We start from the raw sequence: 18,734 nt of genomic DNA, 5'->3' as shown, positions 1-18,734 counted from the left end.
CTTAGCTTCAGTAGCTTCACTGGACTACCTTGCTCACAGCAAGTTTTGCATTTTGGTACAGCAAAAGGGTGAGAATTTTTTTTTCCCCATCAAATGTAACAAAATATTAAAATACTTAAAGCCATTACATTATCTCAAGCCTCATGTTTTGAATCCTGTAATGTGCTATTAGCCTTCCTCTTCTGCTTGGCAAGACAAAGAACAATTTCCACTAACCAAGCGTCAAGGTAATGCTGGTTATTTACCAACAGTAATTGGCAAGTACTGCTGTAGGAAGGCTGTCAGCCTTCCCTAACTGCAAAGTAAAATGCAATTCAAAAGCATTCATCCCCACCCAAGATGAGCCACGTCACTAAGAAAAGTAATAGTAAGACCCAAAAATGAAGAGAGCTGCTGATAAAATGTAACATGCAGTATAAAAGCAAGTCCTGCCTGGTTCTCTACATACAGACATCTGTGTGCACCTGTGCACAGGCTCACACATCTGGAGAGGGTTGGGCTCAGCTGGGCTGTAAGAGCAAAGATGGATAGGCTGGCACGCTGCTCTGGGGGCTGAGACCAAGATCCTGAAGCCCTGCTATAACCCAGACCTGACCAAAAAACCTCTAGGAGGCAAGGCATTAACATCCCCTTGCCTTCCTCTTTCCTTTTGTTAGTAGATGGTACACTGACTTCAGAAGAGCATTACACAGTTTTCAGAACCACCAGATGCTGTTGCTGTTTTCATCCTGGGAAGGCATCCCACCACAACCCCACCCAACAGTGCCACCACCACCACCCAGGACACCCTGAACTCCTCTCATACCATGTATCTTTGCCACTGGAGAAACACTGAAATGCACAGGCCCAGCCCCTCTCACCTGCCCCCCTTAATTATTAGCACATTTTCACTCTGCCCAATGTTCTTTACACAGTTTCCACCAGTCACTAATAAGTTTGGATCTGGATTTCAAGACCTTAATAATTTGGATACTTATAAAGAAGTAAGAGAATTCAAGGGCATTCTGGGGGTGTTTTGGTTTTGCTTTTTACAGCTGGGTTTTTAAGGGCTTTTAGAGCATCCTGCTGGAGCCAAAGGAAGCCAAGGTAGCTAGCTGAGGTGGTACAAGTCATCTTTGTCCTCTGGTTCCTCTGGTTTCATCAGTGAAAGCCAAACCTGAAAGCCAAACTTCTAATCATGCCAGCCAAACCGGGATCAGTTTAAGTTCCCTTTGACAAGCAGACTCTAGCCCCTCGCACCCCTCATCTGGTCTTTGCAAACCTCAGTCCTACTTCTGATCCCTGCCCATGCCAGCTGTATCTGGCCATCTGTGGGCACTCCTTAGGGGCTGAACCACTGCAGAAGCAGTCCACAGATCTTCCAAAAAGACTAGGACAGAGAAACTGAGAACAAAACTGTCTTACTAGTCAACACAGTGAAACCACAGGAGTGGAATATTGTGAGGAAGGCTCACAGCTTCCTTTTCTATATAATTTTTAGTTCACTCCAGCAGCCCCTTCCCATATTCTTCTTCCATCTGTGCCTATATAATTACCCTGCAAAACTACCTGTCTCAGGCCACTGAATAAAAGAAGTAAACTTTGATATCTGTGTTTAAGCTCCCCAATCTTCACAGGATGTGATGGGTCATTACTCCAGCTCGGAGACTGCCTAATCTTAAATCATTGCCCTTGACTCTCACTGCTGCCAGCCTGGGTTCTCTCCAAGGTCAGGTCTGCTTTCCAGATCTTAGAGATCTTAATGTCAGGCAGATACACAGCTTTGCTGCTTTGAATCCCCACATTTTTAAAAGTCATTTAGGTTCACCCTAAAAATATTGCAGCTTAACTTAACCACCTGTAAACATTAAATGCTGCCTGCTAATTGACAGGTACAATATTTACTGAGGGTTACATACCAGCAGACAGCCTAGCAGATTTGTTTATACACAGCGATAGCAATGCCAAATGCAAGGAGAGACAGATCGAGATCTGAGAGATGAAAGCAAGCCTGAAGAAGGGGACTGGCACACACACACAAACCAGTAACACAGGAATCTCCTGGCAGGTTCACTTGACAAACAGTATTCATCTCGCCTGTTGTTTCAGCAATGCTGTTACGAGCAGCAGGCACAGAGAAAATGGGAGAGAAAATGGCAGAACAACCCCATGCTTGTGGGAGAAGCACCCTGAAAGCAAAAGGCACTGAAAATGGCACGTAGATGCCTCAAAAGCACTCCCAGCACAACATCCTCTAGGCACTGGCCTTGAGATGGCCACTGGGATCAGCACAGCAGCAAAAACATGCAGATCAACCCAATCTCTTTTCCCCTGTTTTGGTTACAAACAACTTCAAGCTAACTTCCTACAGAGAGGAAAAAAAAAAAAAAATCCTGGATTCAACATTTCAGTTTCAGTAAAGCTCCAATCCTTCTCCTGGGATGGGAAAAGAGCAAGTGGAGAGGACCAGTGGGGTCCTCCCACATCCATGCTGGCTCCTGAGTGGCTTCTCAAAGCCTTTCCTCCCACTTGCAGCCAACCTCTAGTCTGCCACAGGCTGGTTCTCCCCCTGAAAGCAGATATAGTGATCCCCAAGGGCACAGGGCTGACAGCCCTGGATATTCAATTAGTCAACATGAGGAGGAGATGGCAAGCATGGGGCAGGCGGGGGGATGGAGCTGCTTTCCCCACGGAGAGGGTGCCCTGCCCAATGCACCCTGTCCCTGCTCAGAAGGGATAACTCATCCTGCGGCTACGGGAGGTTTGACTTGTGCTTTGAAGCCTGGAAGGAGGCTGCAACTTCTGACAGGACATCCTGGATGCCATTTTCAAAAGGCTTCTGACACGACTGGATCTCACATGCCTGAGTGCCAGGTCACGCTTTGAAAATCGAGCTGGAAGTGAGATCTGAGGCACCCAAGTGTATTTATTCCCCGCCTTTTTTCTTTTTTTAAACAGAAAATAAATAATTTTGAAAAAATTATTCACAGTCCCTATTCAATACTTAGCAAGAAACTGAATTAAGCCAGTCATTACTCTGATAGCAGCTACCCCTCAGATGCTGTAAGTGATGAGCCTCTATAAGGCCCCCTGGTCTTTAAAAAGCAAAGGATGAGCTAGGCGTGCTATTCAGGCTCCAGTTATTCATATTTCTTCTCATTCAAATGTCAGGAAAATGTAATTAGCACTGACACAGACAGAGGTCATATTTCTAAACATAATATTAGAGGGGGGGGGGGGAAATAAAAAAAGCAAAAACAAAAACAACCCAAAAACTAGAGAAGCAATTTTACTAAATAACACTACACCACAACTGAACAGATTACAGCTCTTGAATTTTTCCAATGTCTCAGCTCTGCTTTTGCATTTTACAAAGCCATCCTGTATGTGCTTTGCATTAAAAATATATTTATTGCTCACATTGATATACATGTTGTTATATATGTTCTGAATTTAACAATTTACTCCTCAGACCAAAATGATTCAAAACATCAAGGTAGCACTAGCATGAGATGGCGCAGGACCAAGAATTTCTCTCTTTTCTACATACATATATTTTTGGCTTTCCACTTCAAAAAAAAAAAATCTGATCAACTTCATTTATAACATGTGTTTAATTACACATCTTCAGAACAGATTCAAGAATCCTTTATATGGACCAGAACTTTCAAAATACCAAAGGATTTATTTGTTTATTTTTAAGCTTTTCATGTTTTCTTTCAGAATGACTACAGTTATGAGGTTTGCAAGAACACACACACAAACATCCTACTCTTTCTGTTGCACCATAAAATCCAACGTGCTTCACTGATGCAAAGAGCAAGTTTTTGCCATTACACTTCTTTAAAAACCAGAGGGATTTTTTAATTGCTTTTAGCTCCTACAATGTACTTTAAATTAAATTACTGTAACTTTACAACCACAATCACCACTACCCTGGAGTAGTGCTGAGAAGCACTAATTCAGAGGGCATGTTTAATCCTCTGCTTTTATCAATAGAATTTAGTGATGGGATGTCCATTCACAGTACTTTGTTACCAGCTTTGAAGTCTTAAAACCAAAACCAGCTGCTGCAGCCAGCCCCAAGCCTAACAAAGTAGCCTTCATCTGTTTATACTATCAGTGCCTCTGGAAAGATTGGCAGACAGTGCTTCTGGTGATAGATGCATACTGAAACCTGATCAAGGCTTGGGTTATTTTCCTCCATCCAGCAATGCTGCAATTCTAGACAGGCAACAAACCCCAAGTTCTCCATTAGGATGAGAGAAGCAATGAAAGCCCTGATTCCACTGTCATCCCAAAATTAACAAATTGTCCATCTCATCAACTCTGAGCAAAATCCACAATTACTTCCATGTGGTTCCCAGACACTGGCCAATCAAGTTTCGTAACACAAATACATGCAACGTGGTCTGGCGCATCAAAAAGGGAAGCTTCAATCCCAATGTTAACATAAACTGTAAGGTCACATCAAGTCCAGGCAGAGCTAGACATGAAACCCTAAAGGACGAAATTATCATCTTCTACTGACACCTCTTGCTCCAGTGTTGCAGGGTCATCAGCTGTCTCAACAAAAAATCCTGAGGCCAACCCTGGCAGGTCAAGAGACAGAAGGACCGACTCTCCATCAGAGGTGTAGTGTGACAGAGCTTTCCAACAGTTATTATTTAGCTCTCCAATCTTCCTGCTCCCCCATTTTAGACCCCATACCATAGCTGGGTGCCCAGACAGCTTATATTGTCACCTACAGGCTCAGCCCAAGGTCAGAGCATTGAAACCAGAGAACTGCTTGAGAAATCAACCTAATTTGCTTGTACACCTCCTGCTTTCTTCTCTAGAAAAAGGATAGCAGACATACCTGGGCAGCCTGGTCCCCAATGTCTGGCATGCCAGCATCTGACAGCCGTCCCCGATACAGTGCCCCGGTGTCCTGGTGCTGCTCTTCCCCATTGCTCTCTGCTTCAGAGGTCTCTGGCTGAGCAACCTCCACCTCCATCGGGGTGCAGTGCCCATTCCCGTGCTCCGAGCCCAGCTTCTCCTTGCTGTCCTTGCTGCCCGGTGTCCTGGTGATGACCCCGAACTTCCTGGTCCTTTTCCCATTTTGAGCTGCTCTGTCTCCAGGCTCGGGGCTGGGCTTGGCTTTGGGGTCGCAGCTGTTGCTGTTGTTGCCGTTGGAGGGAGGCAGAGGGGCTTTGCGCTTGATGCGGCGCAACATGATCAGGTAGACGAAGCCGCCATTCCAACACTGCTCGGCCAGGTAACTGCAAGGAAAGGGATGTGTGAGGATCACCGACCACTCACCCTGCAGTGCCTGCATCCCACCCTGGCATCCCAACTCGCTGTGCCCCATGATGTTCATGCACTGTCTCAGCCCGCTGATTACCTGGAGCACAGATACATTACAATAACTCAAGGCATTGGCAAACACTCTCTTTTCTCAGTATCAGAAGAAAATATCAGGGATAATTGACAGCCCTACCAGCCACCCAGGCTGATCCCACCACAGCATAACATGACAGCAGGTAAATGCCACCAGTTCACACACCCTGACCTCCATATATGCAGCCCAGCAACATGTAAAGGTAGAGTAAGGAAAGCAGAGCAGAGAATGTTTCCAGCAGCATATTAAATAAAGATTTTCTAAAAGAAATTGAAAATCAGGCAGGATTCATTTGTGCAGAGGCCCATAGAGCATCTGCATCTGAAATGAGCCTCCTTAGTGAAACTAATCTTCTGCTTCAGCGTATGTACATGCTACTGAGATGTGGCCACTGGGAAAACAAATATCAGCCACTAGGATAAGCAGGCACGGCACCAATGGCCCCAGTACAGCAAAGCATGGCAGTACAAGGCATCCCCACATGCTTTATAAGGACATGGAAATCAGGTGGGTTTCCTTCACAGCAAGCATATTCCAATCAAAACACAGGCCAAGTCATCTCAGTTGTGCAAGGAGCAGCCCCCAGGTTGTCCGACCACACCAAAGCATCACCTCCCCTCCCAAAGTCTCTGGAAATGCCTTGGGGGAATTAACATTTCTGCTTCAAACAAAGTCTCTGTGACCTTACAGACTCTGCACCCACTGATGCAAAAGGAGAATCTAACTTCATGCTTCTTTTAGGAGAGGATATACCTCAACCCAAATTCTTGAAATATTTGGGTTCTGAGCCAAGGGTGTAACCAACTAAGAGTACAAACAAGCTGGAATTTGTACATAGCAGGTTTGTATGTGCCCTTTCACGCTAATTTAGGCCCCAAAACTATACTGCCTTTCTCACTAGAAGGCAGCACGAGTTTCCCAGAGCATCAAATAAGCTTCTGCTGCAGCTACAACAAAATGAACTCTTCACTAATACGGAGCGGTTGCAAAACCTACAGCTTTTAGAGGAGATGAGAAACTAGGTGTGGAGTTGAACCACAGATCATAAGAGAAAATAGCACAGCACTTGTGCTTGAGAGAGGAGGAACCACTCAGGAGTCTGTCACCAAGTTTTTTCCCTCCCTGCTGCTTGTAGGCTAATTCTCCATTTCCCTTTCTAAAAAATTGTTTGGCCATAAAATAAATCCTTCAAACTTAATCCTGCACAGAGGTGACTTAATGGCAAAACAGGAAAAACAGCTATGATAACCCCTGAAGCAAAGGAGTGAGGAAAGCACTCTCAACTACTCAAAGTAAGCCAGACCAGCCTGGCAGTGGCTGGAAGTAATATGATGGGTGTGTGTTTCTGTTCAGGGACAAGAGCTGGTATTTTCACTCTACTTGTTCCAAAAGCTCCAATATCCCCCACAGACAACATCAGCATTCAAATCACTTATATTTAATTAGAAAGACTGATATTCAAATGAATACCACAACTAAATAACCTTAAAAGCAGCCCTGGAGCCACAGACAGGAAGGACAAGTATGCTTACTGTGCCAAAGTTCCCAATGAATATAAATCGAACTCCAACTCCCTGGACAGTCCTTTCAGTTTTCAGCAGGCAACCCTTTTTTTCCTCCTCTACCCCAGACATAAAGAATATTTAAATAAAGCCCTAAACCCATCTTTTTGCAAACAGCTGAAAGCAGACAGCCAACAAGCCCCGCCAGCTGAGAAATCTCCACAGCAAAGGTCAACTGTCTGGGTGGCCACAAGGTGACACTTGGCTCTGGAAGACACATGAAGCTGGCAGGGCCTGAAGGGTTAGTGTAGAAAAAAAATCCTAAGCTAACATGGAAGTATTTTTTATTATCAAGTTAAAAGAAGAATTCTTTTAATCAACTGAAAAGGGACAATTCTGTTCCAGAAACAACATGGGCTGCCTGTTTTTCACATTTATCTTTCAACTCAAATTTCAAGGCAGGCAGTAAAGTTGATTAAAATTCATTACTTTTGCTTGCAGCAATATCACTGCACTCTGATCCATCACACATAAGCCTGATAGCACTGCTTCTCCTTTCATGGAACCAGGAAAGCAGCTCCTCTTCCCATAGTACACGGGTGCTGCCCACCCTGTCTTCAACGCAGGGTCAACTCTGCCTGACTTGTTTCTGTGCAGGTGCATTTATATGGGGCTTTTTGAAACACCAATCTCTGAACTAATTACTGATGGATTTTTTTTAGTGCCAGCAACCAAGTGCATGCATATCAACTACTTGATTTAGGAAGTACAGGGAACAAGAGGGAACTTAGCATATGTCCAAATAAAGTAATTCTAGAGAGGCAAAAATAATTTACTATTTCACCTCCACTCATGGCCCCTTTATTCTGTTCAGAAAGTGTAAAGCTGTACAAAAAAAAAAAGGAGGGTTTTTTCCTATCCACTCTTCCTACAGAATCATCCCTCCAGTCTGGAGCAGGATTACAGCAAGTGCTTATAGATGCAGCTGCACTGAAGTCAGCAGAGCTGTACTGACTTACTCCATATGTTGAGATGGCCTGCATGTTCCAGGCATGCAGCCTGTAGTAACTCTTGGGCTTATGTCTTCTTGAGTACTTCTCAGCAGTTCAAAAAACAGAGTATGTTTCCACAAAGAAAAATAAAGGTATTCTCTGGGTCAGTGAGCAATTACCTTTGCATGGCAGCAAGTCACTGCATACAGTGGATCATGTCAGGTATTTCCAGACAGGCTAAGTCTTGCTGGGAACAGTGATGCAGTAAGTGGCATCATTATCTCAAGAGTTTGTTTCAAACCAAAGACCAGGACAACCAGCACTGGCAGAACACTAAACTCATACCACAAGATAAGAGACAAGTTGAAAATAATATATTAAGAAATCATGGTCATTTTATCATATTGCCCTTCCAAGATAGGGATGATAACCAAGGAGTCTGAGCCACCCGCGATTTCTGCTAAGTGCATGGCAGCTACTTAGCTGGCTTCCTTTTTCTTTGCCATTTCTTTCCTGTTTGAGTAAAAAGCAAAAAAAAACACTAGGGGAGCACAGTAAGCTCTCAACATTGTACAAAGAACAGGTAAGGTCATATTAAATGAGTGAGAACCTTCAGATTTTAAATTGTTTTCTCTCAATCTAGGAGTATAACTTGGCAGAAGGTAGTAGTGGGATAGACTCAATAAAATGTAATTACACAGTCTCTGGACAGCAGAAAACTGCAAAAAGATAGACAGGATCTCAAATCCCCTTTCTCAAGGGGTTTCATGTGCACAATGCAGAAAAGCCTTTTTTTTTTTTTAACTCCCCCAGATTTCGTCCCTGTAAAGAATTCGCAGAGATTTTTAGCAATCAATGTACCAATAGTGTCTCAGGCAGGGTAGGATCAGAGCTGATGAGCATACACAGCAGCTCTCAGCACAGATGTGGGGAATCAGCTGCAGCCTCCTAATTGTCACTCAGTTTGAACACAGACCTCAGCTCGGATGGAGAAGGTGTGTGGACAAAAAACATCCCTAATTCAGCTTTGATTTATCTAAATCCACATTTTCTGTATTTTCCAATTTTTGCAAGGTAGTGTCAAATCTCCCTGGCACAGCTACGAGTCCCCACAGACACTGCAGCATCATCTCCACAAACAGGATCTAAAAAAAAAAAAAAAAAAAAAAAAAAAAAAAAAAAAAAAATATCACTGAAATACTGGCTTGGAAACATTTCCTACTGGCATGCTCAGAAGGAAAGACCACCCAGCTGCTCCTGCTGCTTTGATCTCACCCTGGCACCAGTGCTGGTAAAACCCCAACCCATATAAAATACAACCCTTAAGCAGTGGGGAAGACTTGTTCTTCTCTGTAAGTAGAGAAACCATTAAAATGTTAATAATCCTTAAAACCAAAGGAAAATTGTCTTGCACTTGAAACAGAGCTGGAAAGTTACCTCTTGCAGAGCTCAAGCACAGGCTGGAAAATGCAACCTGTAGCTGGTATCAAGGGACATTTAATACCCTTTTTGTATCACAGCTATAAATGCAGAAACATACATTCACTTCCTTGGGAGACTATTTTGAGTTATTCAGCGAAATCCCATTTCTCCCCTACACAGCTGAACTAACTTCTGTGATCATAAAAACTGATAAACTCATTGAATTTATTCCAACTTCTTTGGCATACACGTGAAGTGTCAGACTCGGAAACAGTGTCTTCTACTAGGACAGTAATTTTGTCCTTTATATATATATATTTACATATATATATTTAAGCATGTGCATCTCTAAATATAAAGGTTTACTGACTTGACAAGAGCATGCTGTGACAAGCTCTCTGTCACATCCTATCTCACTTGAACAAATACAGACAGCCACACTGAGCCATGGAAAAATCAAAGCAGATCCAGCAGCTGTAAGAAAGCATCTGGATCCACTTTAGGGTCAGAAATATTGAAGTATGTTTATTTTACACTAATAACACTATTTAGCATTTCTCCAGAAACCTTCATCCTGACAGATCAGAAACTGCTTTGGAAATGATACACACAGAACATCACTGACATCTCACCAGCCAGCCCACTGTGCAGCTCACCCAGACACAGCAGAAACCTCAGAAGAGACTGACACTTTCAGAGCCCCTGCTTAGCCCTCCTGGGATGTATAATGTCCTTTGCAGGACAGACAACTAATTTTTATGCTCTTCCCTGAAGGAGTTTGGCATGGTAAAATGTCTTGAAACTCAATCTTCTTCAGGCTGGAAAGACGAAGGATGGTGCAGATCTTCACAGAAACCTCCAGCCCCTAAACTTAACATTTCTCCATGACACCTGAAAATGAGCTAACTTGCTTGTCAGGTATGGCAAATTAATGACTAACAGATAGTGACTGATGGATCCTGATGAAACCCTCACCTCACTGCCGTCACTGTGCAAGAACATCTGTCACACTAAGGACTGATTTTGGCAAGCACCAGTGGGAATTTTCCAGAGATTACCACGTCTTCAGCCAGGAGTCAAGCCTGCTTTAATGTCTGCAGGCAAAATGGAAAATCAAACTATGAAGACCAGGGCAAATTTTGCTGCATCCAAGCTTGCAAGACACAAAGACACCTAATGACCAGCCATCTCATCCACATCCTTGGAGGACTGAAATCTCCAGCCATAATTTATCTTAGCAGAAAGCAACGGTGTTGGCAAAGCTGGCTATTACTTCAACATAGTCTTGGGCACAGAGCTGAAGCACACCAGGAATAAGCTTGATCCAGTACCTCATCACCAACAAGCCCTTTCCTGCCCCAGGCTCTGCAGGCAGTGCACACAAAAGGGACACAATGTTCTCTGCTTCCCTTAGTAAAGTTTTAAAAAGGCAGAAATGGCAAAGGAGAAGTCAGTCATGGATCTCAGCTACTAATCACATGCAGGGAAAGCATTCAAACAGTGCAGGGAACACAGAAGGTGCTCCCCATATCGCTTTTCAGGATGAGCAACCCTCAGCCCTCAGCTTGCAGCCAACATTAAGCAGCAACACCCCGAAGCCTCACAGAGGCCATGGCTCTATATGGCACTCTGCACTTTTCTCAAGACAGCCAAATTGGCAGCTTTCTGAAAAACAAAACTCTGAATCCAATGGTTTTAATTGTGAAAAACACGGCATGTTTATCACAATTAAATTTATAGCAAAGAATGCAACTAGATTTAGCAACATTTTGAAGAAAAAGCAGCTTTGGAAGTTATATTTCCCGGTGTATTTGGTAAGGTTGGCAGGAGGCCTTGGGTAAGACTTATTTGCACACTGTAAAATCCTGAACTCTCAGGAGTGGTGGAAGGGGAGTGGAGGGAGTATTGCTGCTATATTTTCATGGACTCCATGCCTGCCTACAGCTTTTTCTGGAAGATGGAACTGTGACACAGGACCAAGCCTGGTGAGAAATCTCACTCCACCTGGTATCAATGCAATGATATGGCTTTGAATTTGGGAAGATGAATACCTTTCCTTTTCCTGTGCTCCACATCCCTGACAGCACCCCAGGCAAGTCTTTCCATGGAAAGATAGGGCCAGCAACATGGCATCCCACAGAGTTGCTGTAAGGTGGTGAAACCACTAGATTTAAATATCGCAGTTTCACAATCACCTTTCATCTGGGATCAGCCTACACCAGACAGCTTTCCTCCCACCCCATATCCTGCCTGCTCAGGGGCTGGCACAGTCATATGGGCAGCAGTACAAATGAACCCAAGGAGGGAACCGATCCAGCTGAAAATAACCCAGCCACAGCAAACTTTTAAAAACTCAGTCCTCAAGATGAGGATTTAAAACTCACCAATACTCTCATCTGCTCCCAGCAGAGCAGAGGCAAGGACAGGAGAAGAATGGCAGTGGCAGGGGACCACACTTCGACTCCCACTAACAGCCCTCACCTACACAGGGCTGAGAGATGGGGGTGGCCACAGTTCAGGGCAAGGGAGCTGCGCACGCCGTGCAGACAGGAGCAGTGTCTGGTGTTGGCTGCATGGCATTTGCACCTCCCATTTCTAAAACCCAAAGGACAGCCACTCTCTCCACATACAAGGAAGTGCGGCTGAATCATGTCCCCACCATGGGTGTGGAGAGAAGACAGGCTAGATTATTTCAATTATGCTGGCACAGCTCAAAATACACACACTTCTGCCCTGTACATTGTTGAGATGCTTCAAAAGCATATCCAGGACTTTGGGAGAGTGACCAGCAGAGCAGGGACCCCCAAATTACGCTGCACATGGACAAAGGATGTGAATGGCCACACTGATCCCTCTCCCCTCCCAGAAGAAACAGCTGAACAAGATGACTTGTTCATATAAAGACTTGTTCCTATAAAGAGGAGCTTTATAAATTCTCCACACCTGAGGATCCCCCAAAGCTCTGATGGACATCCTAAACCTAGCAGATTTTCTAACTGCAGGCATCAAAAAATCCTTTGAGATTTGTCGATGTATGGCTGCGCTAGCAGGGCGCAGCAGTGACGCTGCATTCAGACTGCAGAGATTTTGGACTCAAGCTTTGCAGAGGTCCTCATCTTACTGAACATGTAACTCCCACATCTGCACTTACAAGTCACAATAGGCAGAAACACATGGTGCTTTTTGGGTTTGGGTCCTAGAAATAGAATAATGGGTGTTAAGGAACCAAATTCTCTTTGTTCCTTGGTTAGCAACAGAGTGTACAAACAGAAGGAGGCTAATCCAAAAACCATTGTGGCTCCAATTTGTTAGTTCACAGCTCTTCTGCAAACAGACATTTAGCTGTATACATAGCTACATTCACAAATATAACTTCCAGTTACAATATACTAAACAATTTGAAGTGGCTAGTTATCAGTTTAAAAATTACAAAAACCTTGGCTGTAACAGGCCAAAATTATTCCAAGTTTCACATGGGCATTATCACCTGTGTTTACTGAGTGACTCATGCTGTGCTACTGCTGTTCAGACACAGACTCTCTCACCACGATGACTTTCTTCAGAATACAAGATCCTGGAAGCTCCAAACGTTGTCCTGTGAGACTGCTCTCAGTTTCCAATGGCCCCCTGTGCAACTGATGTTTCACTGAGCACTTAGAGTTTTATACCTCTTCTATGCTTTTACCAAAGAAGACATCCATTTCCCTTCCTCTGGAAGCCCAGAGGTGGACATGCTCTTTCCTGCATGACATTTTGTTCCTACCAAGGTGTAAGATTCACTCCATACTGGAAAGCCCTCATTTGCAAAACGTGGAGCAGAATCACAGAGCACTCTGAGCTGGAAGTTTCCAACTTTCTGAGTTGGAAAGGATCCAGCATGGATCCTCAGTGCAGCTCCTGGTCCTGCACAGTACACAATCCCAAGAATCACCCCACATGCCTGGGAGCAGTGTCCAAAATAAACCACCCAGCCAGAAAGCACACGTGCCTCACATGAAGGTCAAAGGAAGAGAGTCAAAAGCCATCCATGTGTGACCTGTGTACAAAGTACTTCTGTGTGTGATGCTGCTGCAACTTCACCCTGAATTCTCTAATCTTGTCACTGTGTTTACACCTTGCCACCCTATTTCCAGGGCTTCCTGCTTTCCTTCACGCTATTTTAGGATCACTCCCCTAAAACAACCTCTTTCTAAGCATCCAGCTCACATCCTTCCCTCTTCCTCCCAGTAAATCTTTTATCTAATTCTACCCCCGGTTTCAAATCACACCAGGAAGCAGTGACGGCCAGGAATAGATTTAACCAGTGAGAAATGGTTTGTACCCAAAATTAAATGAGAAGTTCAGAACAGACAATATTCGTTACCATAATCCAGGATTTTTGCACAGAGCTGCCAGGAAGGATGCCACAAAAATTTCCATGTGTAACTTTGACAACTCCCTGATGCCAGGCTTCCTGTTGGGAGGGCTGCAAGACCATGGGGTCTGAATCTGCTGCTACAGCAGCACAGGGAAGTGCTAGTCGCAGGTACGGGCTGTTTCTGGGAGGTGAGATCACCTCATTGGAACAAAACTGTGTATTTTTCCCTATGCAGAAATTATCACAAATGCCCAAAAGGTAAGAGAACAAACACATCTCACTGAAATATCTCTTATTCCAGCAGCAGAGTTTTACAATGGTACTTTAAATGAGGGGAGAAATAAAAAAAAATACTAAACAAAACCAAAATAATCTCTGCAACACTGTTCTGGTAAATCACATTATTTAGGTTTTAACATTAGTTGTAATTCCCAGCATACCTTTTTCCATTGAGAAGTGAAGGTTTGGATGTCTGCAAGCAGAGAAAATGAGAGCCAGAAAATTTAATCAAGACTATTTTACAGCAGGAAGCAGTATGCTGGGTTAGAAGAGACTTATTTCCAACGCTACTGCAGGCTCACTTGAGCTCCTGAGAGGAGCCCTGTTAACAGAGAGAGGCCAGGCTTCAAATAACCCTGCAACTGCTGGGGGGCAGATAGGGAAGGAACAAATTCACAGCTCTCAGATTTATTTGAGGGGGCCAATTCTAGCAGCAAGAGCTATTCGCCTTCAGAAGACTGCTTCGCTTTGAGCGATTTTCCAGGATTCTCCCTAATACTGAAAATGGTAGCTACTTAAATCAACTGTTTCCTCCTTTCGGGGGGGAGCAATGTCTGTCATTCAGCATCCCCAGACGCAATTTGATCACAAAGCTCACAAAGCCAGAAACATGTATTTGAGATGAGAAATTCAGCTGTTCACTAACAGCAAAATGGAAGACCATACCCTACATCAGAGCAGGGGAAAATTTGGAAAGTATGATCTGACAACACTGCAAGAAACCTTAACAGGTGGGAAAGAGCCTGAATTCATATAAATGTACCCCGATATACATTACTTTTTGTGACTTCAGGACAGCTAGACCCAAGGAAGAGGGGAAAAGGAGTGAATCTTCCACAAGTGGTGAGCCTCTCAACGCACCCGGTGATGCCATCACCTGCCGCCATGATGCTTACAGGCTGCCCAGACTCAGCCCTCCATACCAGGCCATCAGCGCCTCCATTCACTTGCACCCACCCTTGCAAAGAATAATTTTGCCTTTTGAGGGCCATTGCCCGCAGGCTCAGGAGGTTTATTTAGCTATTTAACATTGCTGTTTTGCTCTCTGCAGTGGGGACCGGCTGTGCACACAGTAAATCCTGGGGATGAACTGCTTTCAGCTCTGACTATGGGCTTGCTGATCCGTGTTTCCCCGACATGCTGCGACAAGTTTCCAACCATAATAACCCTGCACAAAGCACCATCTCTTGCTCAACAGTTTCCGTCAGTCACACCAAACCCTTTCTCTCTCCCACTGCCTAAATGCATCTTTGATACTCCTGCTGTTTGGCCAGAATAAAGGACTAGCGCTCTCTAAAACAAGCAAACTGTGCTGACACTCATTCAGTTTTATAATTCCCTATGAGAACAAACATTTCCCAGGGAGCTGCCCAGTGATAGGGCTGAGGTTACTTGTGCCCAGGCAAGTGCACTGCTTTGAATTTAGGCAGTTCACCAATGGATGCTCAGGACTCCCAGCCGGAAGCAGATGGCCAGCAAAAGAGCAGCATCTACCGAGTTGCTGAGGCTGTCACTGACCCAGGTGTCACACCTGATCTGGTGACAACTACCACCAAGATGACACCTCCATCAACACTGCACATTCCCAAAATTGAATGCTCAAGTAAATTTAGGAACTACAGCAGGTCTCTGCAACAAAACAGCCTGCAAGGCAGGAATTGAACTAATGCAGATATACACGTGCCTAACTGCCTGTAGGGAGTTTGCCTCTTTCCATGGATTCTCACAAAAACCAGCTTCTAATTACGTCCTCACTTTCTGTTTCTACCACAGTGAGTTTGAACGAAGCCAAAAGGGAGAAGAATTGAGGAATACACATGACAGCAGCCATAAACATTTCCCAACTTTCACTCGGTTTTGCAACACAAGCAAGACAGACATGCCCTCCTTGGAGGGCCCATAGATTAGAGCTTGCAGATGACTTCAACTTCCCAACAAACGCTTTGCATACAGTGGAATTTCTGGATTTAATACAGATTTTGCATACTGTTGCAACCACTCTTCCAGCTACAAAACACATGACCATCCCTCTGGCAGGCCATGATGGGGACTAAAATCACAGAACCTGCCTTGTGATAGTTCTCACCAACACCCATGGAAGTTAAGATTATTTCAACAGTCAGGAGGGTGGATAGACTCTGCTTTCAGCAGCTATTCACATAACTGGCTTTCCCCAGCATCAAATCAATCTTTCCCAGCTGCTTCTGCAGCCAAAACTCATCAGGATTTGCCCCAAGTTGTAGCTTCATTAGATGCTGCCAAATAAAACACAGGTGCAATTCAAATTTGGAACATGACAACAAAGTGAAATGCTTTTTTCTTTTTTTTTTAATTTAAAAAAATGGAGATAGCAAACTTTCACACTTCATCCCATGTCACGATACCATCCCACAGCTTTTCTGCCCAACTTATTTCTGCCTCACACCTCCATCAAACCATTAACAACAGGGTGAGTTGTTCATTTATTTGTGCTCCTCATGGACTCAGGAGGAGCTGCCTGCAGCCCTGACCTGGGCTCTGAGCAGAGACTGATCCAAAAGACATCTGCATGTGTGCCAGCCCAGACCAAGGACCAAATCTATGACCACAGAAGTGGGTAAGGGCAGGCACTGGCTGTGCACCAGCCCAGCTGAGTGAAGTCCCTGGCACAAGCAGGGACACCCTGCTGCCTAAGCAGTGTGGGGACAGTCTCATAGGAGACATGCGACACCCAAAACTGCAGATGCCGTTAGGGTCGCCACCCAGCAGCTCCTGGCTTGTAGGAAATGCTTGGTGCTGTGGTAGCAGAGGCATTACAGGCAGAAATACTCCTGGGAGCCCAGTAAAGAGCTATGCCAGATGGTGAGGAGGTGCAACACCAGCCCTGCTCACCTTGCACAGTGCAGAAGGGAGGATGGCCAGGGGCATCTCTTCCCCTCCACCTGCCAGACCTTGAGGCTATGAAGGGTCTTTTTTTGCTGTTGGGGCATTGCTGGCCCATGGAAAAGCCAGAGGCAAGGGAATTAAGCATACTCTGCACTGTGGCTGTACTTCCCAATGCATCACACCATCAACTTGATCATCCAAAGTGACACAAACAGGAATAACTATAACAGCCCTCCTTTTTTTTTTTTTTTTTTTAACAAATCATACAGAAATCTGCAGCTCTGGCATGAGACAGACCAACACCATGTCACAACGTCACAAGAAATCCTCCGTAAGCCTTTTGATGACTTTCATCTATTATTCACTCACTGCAAATCCTTGCCATTAACAAACTGCACTAAGGGAATCCTAACTTTCAAAGCCACAAATCTCCTAATAACTATGGCTGCTTTATACATGCCTCAGGATTAGCCATGTCATCTGGTTAGAAACCCAAAGCTGCTCTTCATGATTGGATCCAACCTGCCTGCAAACAGGGAACAGACTGGTAATACTGCCCCTGATTTCAATGATGCAGAGGCAGTCATTACATGACATCCTCCTCCTGGGCACATCCAGCCCAGTGGCACACATTTATGCTGCACTACTGTGCCAAAGACCCAGAAACCTCCCTCACAGCACACTGACACATACACTGGCAGACGGTGCAGGAGCAAGCTTGACTCCGAGCACACTCAGGCTTCACACTGGCTCCTTGTATGCAAACCAAAGGCAGTTTTACAACTATCTGCTCTGTAAATTAAGAATGCCTTTAGTTGCTTTGAAAAATAAGAGCTTATTTAGTCAATACGTCGGCTTCTTCAAAGAGCCTTCAAACTAATTAGCCATACTGAATTACTATGAAAATACAGAGCTTACACTCAATACTCTTGATGATAACAGAGCTGGAACTTTGGTATTGAAGCTATAGAATTAGCACAAACTTCATCAGATGCATTTTCCTATCGGCTCCAAATTATATATCAAACGGAATATCTTCCTTTCCTGCGGTGGATGTGGGAATTCACTTAATTCATTTGTAGGTTCAAAGCAAAAATGATTTTTGGCCCATGTGGAGATCAAGAGTTTGAATATTCAACAGTGACAGCGCAAGGAGATGCAGGACAGACACGCAAGAGAAGATGCAGAAAACAAAAACAAAAGCGGCAGTAATAAAAAAGCAAAGAGAGTAAAAAAAAAATAGTTGCTGTACTACAGATGAGCTATACAGCTGTTTCAGTTCGCCTTTCACAGGACAGAAAAGTGGGGATTACTTTATTTAATGCAAAGGGCACACTAGCCAGAGGCAAACGCTCCCTCAACAGATGCAGATAGGCTGTCAAGCAAAACAAAGTTTACAAATCCCCACAAGATATGCAAAGGGCAAAGAAGCAAACTGCAAGGTTCACAGATTTTAATTCCAAGAGTTCCTGCACATCCCAGCTTTTTTATTTGGCAGATAAGCCTTTGCTTCTTTAAAAAAAAAAAAAAAAAAAAAAAAAAAAAAAAAAAAAAAAAAAAAAAAAAGGCAACAGCATCATAGGAAAAGAAAATACCCTTTTTTCTCACTTCCATTTATCTGCTTTACATGCAGGTTTACTTACAGCAGAGACCAGCAAGGATGCATCCGAGGGCTCAGCACCACTGGCACTCCTTACAGCCCCAATCTCCCTTCCTCTCCTGCTCGTCCTCTGCTCGCTGCCCCACCCAAAGCACCCAGCTCTTCCACCAGCTCTTCCAGCTCACTTCCCCTCCCCAAAGGGAATCGACCCTGCTTGCTCCAAAGGTGTGACAAATCATAATTCTGAAATTCAGGGCAGAACCTGGCAGCACCTAAGGGGAGGAGGGGAAAGAAAAAAAAAAAAAAAAAAAAAAAAAAGGGGCAAGTTCTGACAGGGGGTAGGAGGAGCTAAGAATTA

At 44.3% G+C, this 18,734-nt stretch overlaps 1 protein-coding gene across 5 annotated transcripts in view; it reads right to left on the bottom strand.

The window, feature by feature from the left end:
- The window catches only part of PDZD2 (PDZ domain containing 2), a 204,817-nt gene that overhangs the window by 61,934 nt on the left and 124,149 nt on the right, over positions 1 to 18,734 (bottom strand). For all 5 annotated transcript variants that reach the window (XM_040089765.2, XM_040089767.2, XM_040089766.2 and 2 more), the window contains one exon: positions 4,838 to 5,240. In XM_040089765.2, the coding sequence (XP_039945699.1) occupies positions 4,838 to 5,240 (403 nt within the window). The remainder of the gene's footprint in view (positions 1 to 4,837; positions 5,241 to 18,734) is intronic.

This window comes from Hirundo rustica, chromosome Z, assembly GCF_015227805.2.
Source record: "Hirundo rustica isolate bHirRus1 chromosome Z, bHirRus1.pri.v3, whole genome shotgun sequence".
NCBI lineage: Eukaryota > Metazoa > Chordata > Aves > Passeriformes > Hirundinidae > Hirundo > Hirundo rustica.
Note: the sequence above shows the minus strand (reverse complement) of the source record. Positions and strands in the feature narration are given on the sequence as shown.